Genomic DNA, 13,188 nt, shown 5'->3' on the forward strand with positions numbered 1-13,188 from the left:
TTAGTTGTTTCAAGGTTTGTATAACAATGGTGTAAGGAGGTCAAATCATACAATAGTTGCTGCATCTCTGAACGTTAGTCTAGTTATTTGCAATTGTTATGAGGTGTTAAAAATATGATTGGATTAACTTTGTGATTGCATCAAACTAAAATGTATATCAAACAGCACGCCAAGATGTCCTGTCACTGTAACAGTAGAGGACAGTGTTTGTTTTGTGACCTAAAAACGCAGAAGAAGAGAGCATGTGACGTAGAAATCAGCTTTAGGTTGAAATGGCTTTATTTGAACAAAACAGAATTCATTTCTAAAATAGAGCATAGTTGTTTTTTATTCTTCTCTTTAATTAAATAATTTAAAGAAATTGTCTTTCAGTCTCGCAGTTACACACTCCGGTACAGTAGGTGGCGCCATGCACCTTTACACGTTGGTTTGCAGCCCGCCATAAATCAAGAGAATAACAAGAGAGGACGTGACGTAGCTGTAGTTGACGTAAAATGGCCACCATCGTGTGTTAGTCAAAACATAACGAAGGATCGCAAACAGACACAGAAAATCCCATATTACGGGGAAATATCATCCACTTGGTGTTTGTTGTGTCCTAACAAGGTAAGCAAGTTATTGATTAAATTCAATAATTAAATATAAATAATCTCCTTCACTCTCAAGTCACTCATCTGGTAAACTAAGGTTAGCTAACGTGAGAGGTATAGCTTCGGTTTAACTTGTATTATTGTGGACAACATTCAATCACTGCTAGATGGGGCTTCACGACAACAAAGGGAAGTATATTAGTAAGATATTCAAATATGTACACGGATATGTATCTAATAAACCCCTCGTTGTGTCACACGGCTGTACTAAAGCAAGATGTGGAAGAAATACTCCGATATTATTCTTAGAACTACCAGAGTTCAGTTTAGGAGTACTCTGTTACAAGTAAAAGTCCTGCAATCAAATATGTTAGTCCTGTACAAGTGCAAAAGTATTAGCATCAAAATGTACCAAAAGTAAAGTGCAGATTGACGATTTTTCAGAATAATATGTATGATATTTTTTGATAATAATTATTGATGCATTCAAGTGTTTATCAAAGCTGGTAAAGGTGCAGCTAGTTTTAATGACTTTGTATGCTGCACGTTAGCTGGTGAAGAGTTGATTATATTTCTCACCATAAATGCAAATCTGCAAAGTAACTAAAGGTAATGCATAGATGTAGTGGAATAAAGTACACTATTTACCTCTGAATTGTAGTAGGACAACAAAGCAACACATTTAAATACTTGAATAAAGTCCCTCAACATTTTACTTAAATACAGTACTTGAGTAATGTACTTAGTTACTTACTGAAGCTTTATATGTCTGTTGGCAGGTTCAGCCATGGATGAGGAGGCGACAGTTGGCGTGAACCCGGAGGGGCTCGTGGCCCTGGATGAGCCCAAGAAGATGACCCGCGAGGACTGGAGGAAGAAGAAGGAGCTGGAGGAGCAGAGGAAGCTGGGAAATGCTCCGGCTGAGGTGGACGAGGAGGGAAAGTAAGTTCATGTCTGCCCAGAGAGAGGGTCCTCAGCAGAGGTGGAAGAAGTACCGTAATCTGATTATTTACACGAGTATAAATACTCTAGTGTAAAAATACTCAAAGTCCTGCATTCAAAATATTACTGAAGTAAAAGTACAAATGTATTGGAATCAAAATATACTTTAAGTACCAAAAGTAAAAATACTCATGGCTAGAATGGCCAATTTAAGCCCCCACATATATTATATTAGAATGATGTATTGTGTCCATCACTTCAATGTTTGCACTTGATAAAAGTTGGGTTTATTTGAATTACTTTATACCAGGGGTCACCAACCTTTTTTAGGATGAGGGCTACTTTAAAAAATAAAACAAGTCGGGGGCTACTTTACTCCTCTTTTTTCTTTTTTTTTTGCAGTGTATATATTTAGCACATTTTAAACATTATGATATGCTGACCTTTAACCTTTGTGTGCTGTTTGGGTCTGTGGGACCCGTTTTCAGTGTTTACTCAAAGAACATTAGAAGATTATTTTTAAATGTTGAAGTGAAATGCATCAATCTGGAGCACTTTGAGCACAACATGAATTTATGGATACAGCTCTCAACACTCAGATAAAAGAGAGCTGTATACTTTTCAATAATCCAAACATCTTTAGAATATGATCACAACCAATAACAAATCATTTAAACTTGTTTATTCTTATCTTATGTTACCTAGTTAGTATTCTTTCTTTTTATTTATGCTTATTTTACTAATCACTCCCCTTTCAAACTGTTTTTTGTTTTTTTTACTGTCCTATAGTACACATTGGAATGATTTCTTACTTTATCTTTATTAAATAGATAAAGGTATGCTCTCTCGCTCTCTCTCCCCCTCTCCCTCACTCCCTAGCTCTCTCGCTCTCTCTCTGTCTCGCTCGCTCACAGAGGCTGTGTGCTCCTCCGTGGCGATCGGCGGCTTGCGTTAAAAAAATAATAATAAACATATTTGTAAAGTGGGGGGACACAAACGGGATTTCGAAAAGAGCGGGGACATTTCCCCCCTGTCCCAGCTGGTAATTACGCCATGCCTGTGTGCGTCAAGTGCAATAAATATATATGCAAGTTGCAACACACAGAGTAAAACTGCCCCCCATGTGTTGTATAGGCTGCATGATAGGCTGTTCAATGGGGCTGATGTGTAGATTCTGCCAGAAGGAAAATCAGCGGGGAGGTGCCACATTGCTTTTCTTCCCGACTGCAACGCTGGTTCTTATTATACATCCATGCGCTGGTCCCGCAAATCAAGCAAGAACGTGATTGGTCGATATTCATTGTGGGGGTGGGGGGAGGAGGGGTGTTAGATAGATATAGAGTTGTAGTAAGTAGATAGAGTTCGCTATGATTTAGGTTTCGTTTATGCATAGGGTAGATTCTTTTAATTACATTTCCTTTTTTGTTTTGTGTATTTTATACATTTTGGATTTGCTTGGAGAGCTATTTTTAGAACAGGCCCCGCGGGCGACTCACGTTGCCCCTGCGGGCGACTCACGTTGCCCCTGCGGGCGACCAAGTGCCCGCGGGCACCGTGTTGGCTACCCCTGCTTTATACACTACTGGGTAGCTTAACCTATAGTTATATATAATAATGTATTGGTTGATTTTATATTTTGTACTGAAAAATCTAAATCTGTAAAATAAATATAGTGAGTAAAGGTCTAATGGGGAATTATCACCATTTCTCAAAAGAGCAGATTTAGGACTGAACTTCCATTAAGTTTCAGGAACTTGTGACTTAAAAAAACAAACATTGTTCAACAACTGACTTAGCTCCCTAAAACCCTGGATACTACTTTTCATGACCTATCTATTTATGTGGTACAGAAACATGATCACGTGGTATGAAGCACAGATCACACAAAGTGAAAATTCAATGGCTTAATTATATCAATGTTGCATAAACAGAGCTAGGACATTCTTTAAAAAGAGCACCCTAGTTTACAGATAACTTTTGTTTATTTCATTTGATTTAAACATAGGTCTGCAGTTTGACTTATTGACGATACTACTGTTGTAATTGGACTAACCTGTGCTGCTTCCTTCTTTTCCAGGGACATCAATCCTCATATCCCACAGTATATTTCATCGGTGCCATGGTACATCGACCCGTCCAAAAGGCCCACACTCAAGCATCAGAGACCACAGGAAGAAATTGCGGTGCAATTCTCAACCATTGGAGAGTGGTACAAGAGAGGAGTGAACGATGTAAGGGTTAATCAATCAGCTACTTTCATGTAGTCGTTACAAATGAACTTGAAAGGTGAAAGCATCATTTTCTTTTGTCTTCCAAACAGATGTCCGTCACCACAAAGTTTCGTAAGGGATCTTGTGAAAACTGTGGTGCCATGACACACAAGAAGAAGGAGTGCTTGGAGGTAAAATGGATAAAGCAATCTTGAATCTTCCACAAATTATAATCATTCACATTAATATAATTATATCCGTCATAAATAACCTCTGACCTTCATCTTTGTCTCATTAGCGACCCAGAAAAGTTGGGGCGAAGTTTACAGGCACCAGCATAGCTCCAGATGAACACAGTCAGGTAGAGCTGGACTTGGACTATGACGGGAAGCGAGATCGCTGGAACGGGTATAACCCTGAGGACCACCATCGCATCGTGGAAGAGTACGCCAAAGTAGATGTGGTAAGCAGTCTAGTGGTGAATCAAGCTTCAAGTGTTAACCTTTGTGTCACCATAGTCATTATAGCTGAGTTGTCTGCTTCCTGTTTACCACTGGGATCTCACTTTGTATTTAATTCTGCTTCACAGGCCAAAAGGACCCTGAAGGCCCAGAAGCTTCAGGATGAGTTGGCCTCTGGAAAACTGGACCAAGGTGTAAGTGAGCGGTCAAGATCGCAGTAGCAATGTTGTTGTCTAATGTAAAGCGATAAAAGGCAATCTCTTGTCTAGAAGACTAACTTTCTTTTTCTTTTAATAATTTCTCTGCAGCAGCGGGAACATGACAGTGAGGATGAGGATGAAGATAAATATGCAGATGACATCGATATGCCTGGTCAGAACTTTGACTCCAAGAGAAGAATCACTGTCAGGAACCTGCGTATCAGAGAAGACACAGCTAAAGTACGGAAAACATCTGGAGACTCAGGCCAACTGCATCTGCTGAACTACAGTGATACCTCTGATGTCAACTGTTTAAACTGTTTATGTAACTCCGAGACAACCACTAATATCAACTTCTCATGTCTGTTTCTTGCAGTATTTGAGGAATTTGGATCCAGATTCAGCATATTATGACCCAAAGACTCGAGCTATGAGAGAGAACCCATACTCCAACACCGGCATGAACCCCGACGAGTAAGTTGTCAATACTGTATTTCCAAATAGGTAAAACATTCGAATTGTTTCATATTGATGACAATTTTTGAAATGTTTTTTGTCTGACAGGGTTGGGTATGCTGGAGACAACTTTGCTCGTTACAGTGGGGCCACCATCAACATGGCTCAAACACAATGTAAGTCCCCAATTCCACTCTAAGATCTGTGATTTGTCTGATATTGCAAAAACAGAGTTTACTTCTGAGGAGATAACATTAACCCCCAGCTAGCAGACAGAGCTCAATTAAAACATGATTTGGGGGGGATTTCTTACCCCCCCCCCCCTCAAAGCATATCCACTCTTCTGATATGACATGGAGATATGAGATGGGACACAAAGAGAATCAGGGCTTTTTTTTGTAGATAGTTGAAATAGAGTTTTAGGAAGAACCCGCACTTTAAAATGGCATTATAATTTTGTTATGAAAAAAAAGATACTGGAAATATATATCATAATAATATATTATAAGTGCTACTTACAGAAGCATATACATTCAAATTTAGCAAAAATGTTTATATTCTAGCAGCAGATCTGTGCACACTTCAACATTTTGTATTTTTTTTTAATCACATAAGTATAAACAATATTCATGTAATCCCATGCCTTATATCATGCAGACCTAATCCCTTAAACCCTAACGATAAGATAACATACAAATTACATTCCCTCTCCCACTTGTAGCTGTTGTCTGTACTGTACCTCGTAAATAACTGAAAATTGCTTCATCTTGTGACAGTGTTTGCCTGGGAGGCCTATGAGAGGGGCTCGGAGGTGCATCTGCAGGCCGACCCCACCAAGCTGGAGCTGCTCACAAGTCCTTCAAGGTCAAGAAGGAGGACTTCAAGGAGAAACAGAGGGACAGCATTCTAGAGAAGGTAAGAGGTCAACCCTCAGCCAACATTTACGGTAGTTTAATTATTCCTCCAGATTGGAGACTTCACTGCTGATGTTTTCTGCTTTTGTGTGCGACTCTCATACGGAGGTTGAAGAGCACTTGGATGCCCCGCCACGGGAGCTGCTCTTGGCCCAGACGGAAGACTACGTGGAGTACTCTCGTCACGGGGCAGTGCTGAAGGGGCAGGACAAGGCCGTGGCTCGCTCCAAGTATGAGGAGGACGTGGTCATCAACAACCACAAATGTAAGGACAGCAGAACACACCGGAGAAATGTCCCGCTGAATTGTATCACATTTTGTTGTATTCTAAAATTGTTCTCCTGTCTTTAGTGTATTTGGGGCTCCTTCTGGACCGACGCTACTGGGGATACAAGTGCTGTCACTCCATGGTCAAGATGAGTTACTGCACAGGAGATGCTGGACTTAGAGTGGTAAGGGATAAAGTGTCCGAAGGCTCTGTAGGATTCACACATCAGTTTTATTAACTTTAGCTCTGTGACTTATTTTGGTGTTTTTAATTTTTTTCATAACCTGAAGAACCACACGGACTGTGTTCCATTTGAGGAGGGACTGATGGATGACGAGGATGAAGAACCGCCCAAGACTCTGCTGGAAGTAAGTGGCGCTGAGACGCGTTTATGTTCATTTTGCCGCCTTAATTGTGTCATTTGGGGGTTTGTACAAAGTCTGTGACGGTTTGGAATGACTTTATCTTTTATTTTCAAAGTTAGGGATGTGCTTGAAAATATATATGAAATATGTCATCCTTAAAAAAAAATGCCTTATTCCCAAATGTATCCTCGTTTTTTACAGTTATATAGTTTGTTTTATTTTGTATACTCACCATTTTGATTGCTTTGACTAGAAATGAATTAAACTCAAGATGAAAACATACCGTCAAATGCAAAACGTATATTTAAAACCACTAAGATATCTTTAAAATGTTCAGTATACATTTAATAGCTTCCGATTATAGAGAAATTGTGTAAACTATACATTTCTTAATTGCTTTATATACTAACAATTAAGATGTGATGGTAAGCGTTTGTGAATCTTATTGTTGTACCTTTTTAAAGAGTGCTTGAATGTATTCTTAAAAAGCTCTACCATCCCTGGATTAGTAAGTTAAAACCGTGTCCATGTCCCCAGATGCATCGAGATAAGATGATGAAAGAAAAAGAAGAAGAAAAAGAAGAGCAAGAAGAACAAGAAGCACAACTCTGACGGCAGCGATTCAGATGACGCAGAGAAGAAAAAGGAGAAGCTGAAGAAGGTAAAATATTTGATGTTTCAGATTGCCAAAATGTTGTTCTGTGTTCGTCTCAGGTTTTGCTGATTTCCCTCCAACTTGTTTCTTCCTCCCAGGCACTCGAAAGCAGAGGACAAGCGGGTGAAGCACATCGAGGCAATCATGCAGGTGGAGGAGAGGAAGAGGCCGTACAACAGCTTGCAGGAAGTGAAGGCGCCCACTGAGGAGGAGATGGAGGCCTTCCGCATGAAGCGCTGCCGGGAGGATGATCCCATGGCTTCCTTCCTCAACCAGTGACCTGCTGACCTCACCCAAACTCTCCCAAGGGACTTTCACCAGAGCTGCTGCTCGGTCAAAATAATCAGACTCTAAAAGTTCAGCAAATGTTTGTTTACAAACTCGACAAACGTTGTACAGTAATGTGTTCATTTCTTTTTGGATACTTTTGTTTTTGAGGCCACAGGTTGACAGACCATAAGACAATACTGATTTATGCTTAAGTTCCATGTGAGAAAATATAAGTGCTGTTTTTAGATTACCGAGGCCTCCGCTCATGTCTCAATAGTAGCACATCCAACTACTTTTTATTCGGATTATTGCATATTTTTATAATAAAATGTATGTTTGCCTGAATTCTTGTGTGAACAGTTTGTTTTATTTGTTATGCATATTGGTCAACATCAGTTGCAATAGAAATGTAGCTCATCTCTTCAGTGGTTCTTAATGATGGATAGTATTCAATTAAGGTGGGGTAGGTAATTTTGGAGAAACCGCTCGAGTGCGCTAGAATTTGAAAATACGCAACCGTGAAAAAATCTGCCACTTCCTTACAGAGCCCCTCCTCCAACACACACGAACGCGCACATGACCAATGAGGGCACGAGATAAGTTTGTGCACAGATGGAAGGCTGACAGGCAGGTAGGCCATCCAGTTACTTTAGCCGAGCCGGCTAAAATGATTGGTCGTGCTTTTTACAGTACTACGGCTTCCACAGATGACATTTTTTAATGGATTTTTTGTCAAAGCACTTAAGATATTCATTGCTATCGGGATGTTAAGAGCATTCCATGGAATATAACAAAAAGTGTATCTCGAGCCGGTTTCTCAAACTTACCTACCCCACCTTTAAATGTTTTCGACAGATTCTAACTTATTCTCTTTGGACATGCAAAGAGTAGAGCTTGTAAACAGCAGTGGATTCATGTGTGGAGTATGTGCATTTTACACTACCACATAAATATTGGAATTAGATTGAATGCAAAAATGAATGCACAACTTTTGAGATCACTAGCTTTTATTATTGATTTGTTCCCCAATTTAATTGTATTCCTTTTATTAGTTGACGACTACATTTAAAAACAACTACTAAATTACAGCATGTGCAGGTTTTCGAGAACTTTTTTTTTTGTGACCACGTGTTTTTGTGTGATTCTTTTTGTTGTGTGTTTCCCAAAAACCAGCAGTTATGTTATTTATGTTCACATGGCTCCAGTTAAAGGTAGATCTCTAAACAAGGCACTGCCTCGCCCAGCAGCTGGGATATTGTATTGACCTTTTAGATCTGTACCACATCTGTAAACACATCTGGTCACATCATTACGTTTTATACACTTCTATACCGCAGACCATCTTGTTGTTCTGTTGGATTCTGCACTTGAACATCTTGTTAGGGAGTTATATTTAAAACGCACACAGTTGTAACTTTATCAAAATTGTAAACAGTATAACAAACCTTAAATGCTTTGTTCTAAACATGTCTGTTATATAACATCCTTTTTCCCCAGAGTTTGACTGTGAACAAGCGATGCGTCACCACTTCAGCTGTGCACCCCTGCTGCACTGACTGGAGTTTAATGACGTCACTGTGAAAGTATTTGTTGGCCTTGTACTTGCTAAACAGGGCGGATGTTAAAGACTGATTCACTGGGCTGCACTTTTCTCTGCAGCTCTTCCTGAAGAATGCTATCTCATCCGGTTATTGGAAAACATTGTAGGAAAGTCTGTGCCCTTGTGCAGAAAAAGGACGTAGAGCTGAAAGATGCCTATGGGTCATACATTCTCAACTGGTGAGTTCTTTCTCTGATTAAGAAGCGTTTTATGCACTCCCTTGGCGAAAAACATGCTGTAGGCAGATTTGATTTATCTCATATTCATCAGTAAGACCTGAGTCAGAGCATGACAGTGACTAAAACATTATGATAATAATTGTTTTCCTCAGATTATAGCTGATACTATGCATTTAGTCACCACTTTCCATTCCCATGTTTTTGGCAGATGTTTTATGATAAAAGACATTGAAATCATATTTTTCGACTTACTCACAAAACTTGAACACATTTATTGATGTAAACATTTACATTCCTTCATCTTCTTGTGGCTCCACAGTTAACATCATGCTCCAGATGTGTGTGATGTTGTGTTTGCCGTCAGTTGTCTTCTCCAAATCAACATATTCCTGGCCCCCGAGAGGTCGCAACATCACCATCCACTCCTCCCAGCTGCTTTGCAGTCTGCCAGGTCCAGAGGGGCCTGCCGGGTACCCCGGAGCCCCTGGGTCTCCCGGGGCCATGGGCCCTGAGGGGCCTCCAGGGAAGGATGGCCCGTCCGGGAAGGATGGAGAGAAAAGTCAAAAGGGAGATGGAGGTAGTTACTGTCTGAATCTCTTCTATCGTAATGCGAATCGTTTGTGGTTGTAGAGACCCTCAACTCTTTACAAAGATGACATAACACAACATCTTACCGGCTTGAACCTTAATGTTGATTTACGGTTTTCTGATGATGGGGTCAGATAAAAAAGTCTTCTACAGAGACACATTACTTCTGTTTGGGTCTCAAGGACAACAGCTGTAGCAGCTAAACATTTTATTCAAATCTGCCCTACCTACAGTATGATTGGCGTTATCATATAGTTTTTTTTTTAATGAGAAATGGAAAGGAATATTTGAATCAAATCCTGTTAATTGAAACACATGTACACAGCACATACTTTGCGTTTAACCTATTCTAGTGTTAGGAGCAGTAGGTAGCTATAGGCAGCGGCCGGAGAAGCAGTGTGGGGGTTGGATGCCTTGCTTCAGAGGCTGAATGATGAATGAAGTTATGATTAGTCATTGTTGTAAGTTGTAAAAATACAAAAATGTCCTCATTTGTTAGGTGATCCAGGGAGGACAGGGAACCCAGGCAAGCCAGGTGTGAATGGGCGTGAAGGTGTCATCGGCAAGGCTGGACGTCGAGGGACTGAAGGGGCTGCGAGGAACACCGGGGGGTTTGGGAAAACGGGGCCCTAAAGGAAAGCTGGGTGACGTGGGCCAGCAGGGAGCTCCAGGAGGATGTAACTGTGGCCGTGCAGCTCGATCAGCCTTCTCTGTGGCGGTGACAAAGAGCTACCCCAAAGTGCGATTGCCCATCCGCTTCAGCCGGATTATGCTGAATGAAGGGAATCACTACCAATGCCAGCAGTGGGAAGTTTGTCTGTGCTGTCCCCGGGGTCTATTACTTCACATATGATATCACTCTGGCAAACAAGCACCTGGCCATTGGGCTGCTACACAATGGACAGTATAAGATCAGAACATTTGATGCAAACACAGGGAACCATGATGTGGCGTCTGGTTCTACTGTCCTCCAGCTGCAGCAGTCTGACCAGGTGTGGCTGCAGATCTTCTACGCAGAGCAGAACGACTCTTCTTTGATCCTTTCTGGACAGACAGCACCTTCACTGGCTTTTCTCCTCTATGCTGACCAGGAGTATCTGAATGAGGCTGATAGAAAAGCTAATGCTAAGGATGACAGTTAATCCTGAGATATCTTTATTCAGTTTGTAATACTTGCCTTCACTTAATTTCACATGTAATGAGAATGTGAAGAGATTGGTAAGCAATGGCAGGCTTCAGTGAATTTCAGTTGTTCTGACACCAGGGGGCACACAAGGGAGGAAAAGTCAGCCACAGTTGGGGAACCCCTTTAAATTGTATGGAATTTGAAGCCATGGGTTTTATCAGCAGTATCATTCATGATGGTATTAAAACGTTTTACATTTTCCAATAACATTTGTTTCCATTCCTCTGGTATTGTCTTACTAGAGGAGCTGTAAGGTTTCCACATGTTTTTTTTTTCTTTTTATACAAAAAGACAAAAAACACTTGGAAGTGAAATCATACCAGAGTTGCTATAGTACTTATGCAGTATAATGTGTTTTAATGAGCAGACATGATGTTATGATGTTTTACGGAAGAGGATTGAGGCCTCATGATGCAAAAAACGTGAGATGTGACCAAAAGTTAAAAAATAATTGAGTTCTGACTTTAATCTCTTTTCTGAGATAAAAGTCAGAATTCTGAGAAAATATTTAAATGATTAATGCATAATATTGATACAAATACTTTGAATATTTATAGGAATTTGAAAAATATAGTAAAGAAAAAAATAATAGTATAATTATACATTAAAACTGTTTTGGGAACATCTGCTGCACAGCCCTACTTTTTTTAAATAAATATTGCAGTTTGTCATAAATTGTCATATATTGATTGTACTAAGATTTATTTTGTATATTTATATTTGGTGTAAATACTTGTTTTTATTCTTTTTAATGTTAAAACGTTTGTATATTATAGTTGTTGTCTTTTTGACACTTTCTTACAACTTATTTTCTTATGTTTTTGTATGTTTGCACTTCCATACACCAAAGCAAATTCCCTTGTATGTGTAAACGTACCTGGCAATAAACTCGATTCTGATGTGTGGGTGTTTGTAGTACTGACACTAAACTCTAAAGGACTACAACTCCCATGCAGGAGGAGGGCCCTTCACGTCGAAACGCATGAGCCCACCGCAACAGCAGCAGCTGGTGCAGCCGAGGACGTTACTTTGTTACCACGGAGCTACCGGAGAGAAAACGGCGAAGCAAAACCTCACGGAAAGTGTAAACAGTGGGGGGAAAACGGCGCTACCTGACGCCTGTTGCTGGAATTTATCGGTGGGCAGCTATTTTATGAACTTGCCAGCGGATTCAACCGTTGTCTTGTCGCCGAAAAAGAGAGGTGTTTCTCAAAGTGAGCCGAAGAGGAGTTCAGGATGTCGGACTGAGACAAAGGGGTCTGGGGGGGCATTCCCGTCGTACTGGTAAGTGGCACATGGAATAACCTCCGAGATGTAAAGTTCATTAGGTTGCTGTCGTGTTCGGAGAAATTCTCTGTGTTTGAGCCGAGATGTTTATTTTCATCGCAGTGTGATGTGTTTTAAACAATGCGAGTGTTTATGAGCAGTTAACTTGTGTAGCCTCACTCGTGGTGCTCGTAGTGTCTGAATGATAACCATAGTGTGAGATGTGGTATTTATTTCTCGCTGGAAGTGTACCACCGTGTGAAAAATGGCATTATGGAAAGTCTGCTTTGATTCCTTTGACCTACAGCGTGGTCGAGCGGGCATTTAACTGAGCCTTTTAAATTCCCGAGCAGAGAAATGGCCTATGCGGGGAAAGAGACCACTGCTATCGGCATAGCAAGGTGTTCACAACCTCATCAAAACGACTGCATTTCTCAACAATTACTATTTATTTAATCGCCCTATTTTAGATGTCGACACAAACACAATCACCTAGTTGTTTGCATGCTATAGTCAGAGGTGGGAGAAGTACTGAGATCTTGTACTTTAGTAAAAGTATCTGTACCAGAGTGTAGGAATACTCTCTTACAGTACAGTCATAGTCCTGCATTCAAAATGTTACTCGAGTAAAAGTACAAAAGTATTAGCGTCAACATATACTTAAAGTACCAAGCAGTTCATTATGCAGATTGTCCTTTCAGAATAATTTATTATATATTTGTATTATAATGATTGATGCATTAAAGTGTTTATCAAAGCTGGTAAAGCTGCAGCTAGTTTTAATGACTTGTATGGTAGCTTGTGAATGTTACCTCCAGGTGTAACTAAAGTCTTATTCAAGTGTTGATTACATTTTACATATTAATCCGAATCGGCAAAGTAACTAAAGATATACATTAAATGTTGTGGAGTAAAAGTAAACTATTTACCTCTGAATTGTAGTGGAGTAGAAGAAGAAAGTTAAAACAATTAAATTACTTGATTTAATGTACTTAGTGACTTAACCACTGCCCATAATGAAAACATTTGTAGAATAAC

General features: G+C 40.1%; 3 protein-coding genes across 4 annotated transcripts in view; all 3 read left to right on the top strand.

Moving 5' to 3' along the window:
• The first annotated feature begins 426 nt into the window (after window positions 1–426).
• Window positions 427–7,676, top strand: slu7 (SLU7 homolog, splicing factor). The gene is given in 17 exon segments (XM_034121182.1): window positions 427–606; window positions 1,370–1,532; window positions 3,610–3,763; window positions 3,853–3,933; window positions 4,041–4,205; window positions 4,332–4,643; window positions 4,780–4,877; window positions 4,968–5,035; window positions 5,636–5,707; window positions 5,710–5,805; window positions 5,889–6,067; window positions 6,125–6,152; window positions 6,155–6,225; window positions 6,332–6,409; window positions 6,944–6,970; window positions 6,972–7,081; window positions 7,160–7,676. Coding segments are annotated over 16 exon segments (1,875 nt in total). The 5' UTR covers window positions 427–606; window positions 1,370–1,377; the 3' UTR covers window positions 7,341–7,676.
• Window positions 7,677–9,022: 1,346 nt separating this feature from the next.
• Window positions 9,023–11,500, top strand: c1qtnf2 (C1q and TNF related 2). The gene is given in 7 exon segments (XM_034121365.1): window positions 9,023–9,110; window positions 9,430–9,687; window positions 10,198–10,292; window positions 10,294–10,491; window positions 10,493–10,721; window positions 10,724–10,767; window positions 10,769–11,500. Coding segments are annotated over 7 exon segments (924 nt in total). The 5' UTR covers window positions 9,023–9,082; the 3' UTR covers window positions 10,841–11,500.
• Window positions 11,501–11,896: 396 nt separating this feature from the next.
• The window catches only part of ccnjl (cyclin J-like), a 20,070-nt gene continuing 18,778 nt past the window's right edge, over window positions 11,897–13,188 (top strand). For both annotated transcript variants that reach the window (XM_034121410.1, XM_034121411.1), the window contains exon 1: window positions 11,897–12,168. The gene's annotated coding sequence lies outside the window, so the exon portion shown is untranslated. The remainder of the gene's footprint in view (window positions 12,169–13,188) is intronic.

Source organism: Trematomus bernacchii, unplaced genomic scaffold (genome assembly GCF_902827165.1).
Source record: "Trematomus bernacchii unplaced genomic scaffold, fTreBer1.1, whole genome shotgun sequence".
Taxonomy (NCBI): Eukaryota; Metazoa; Chordata; class Actinopteri; order Perciformes; family Nototheniidae; genus Trematomus; species Trematomus bernacchii.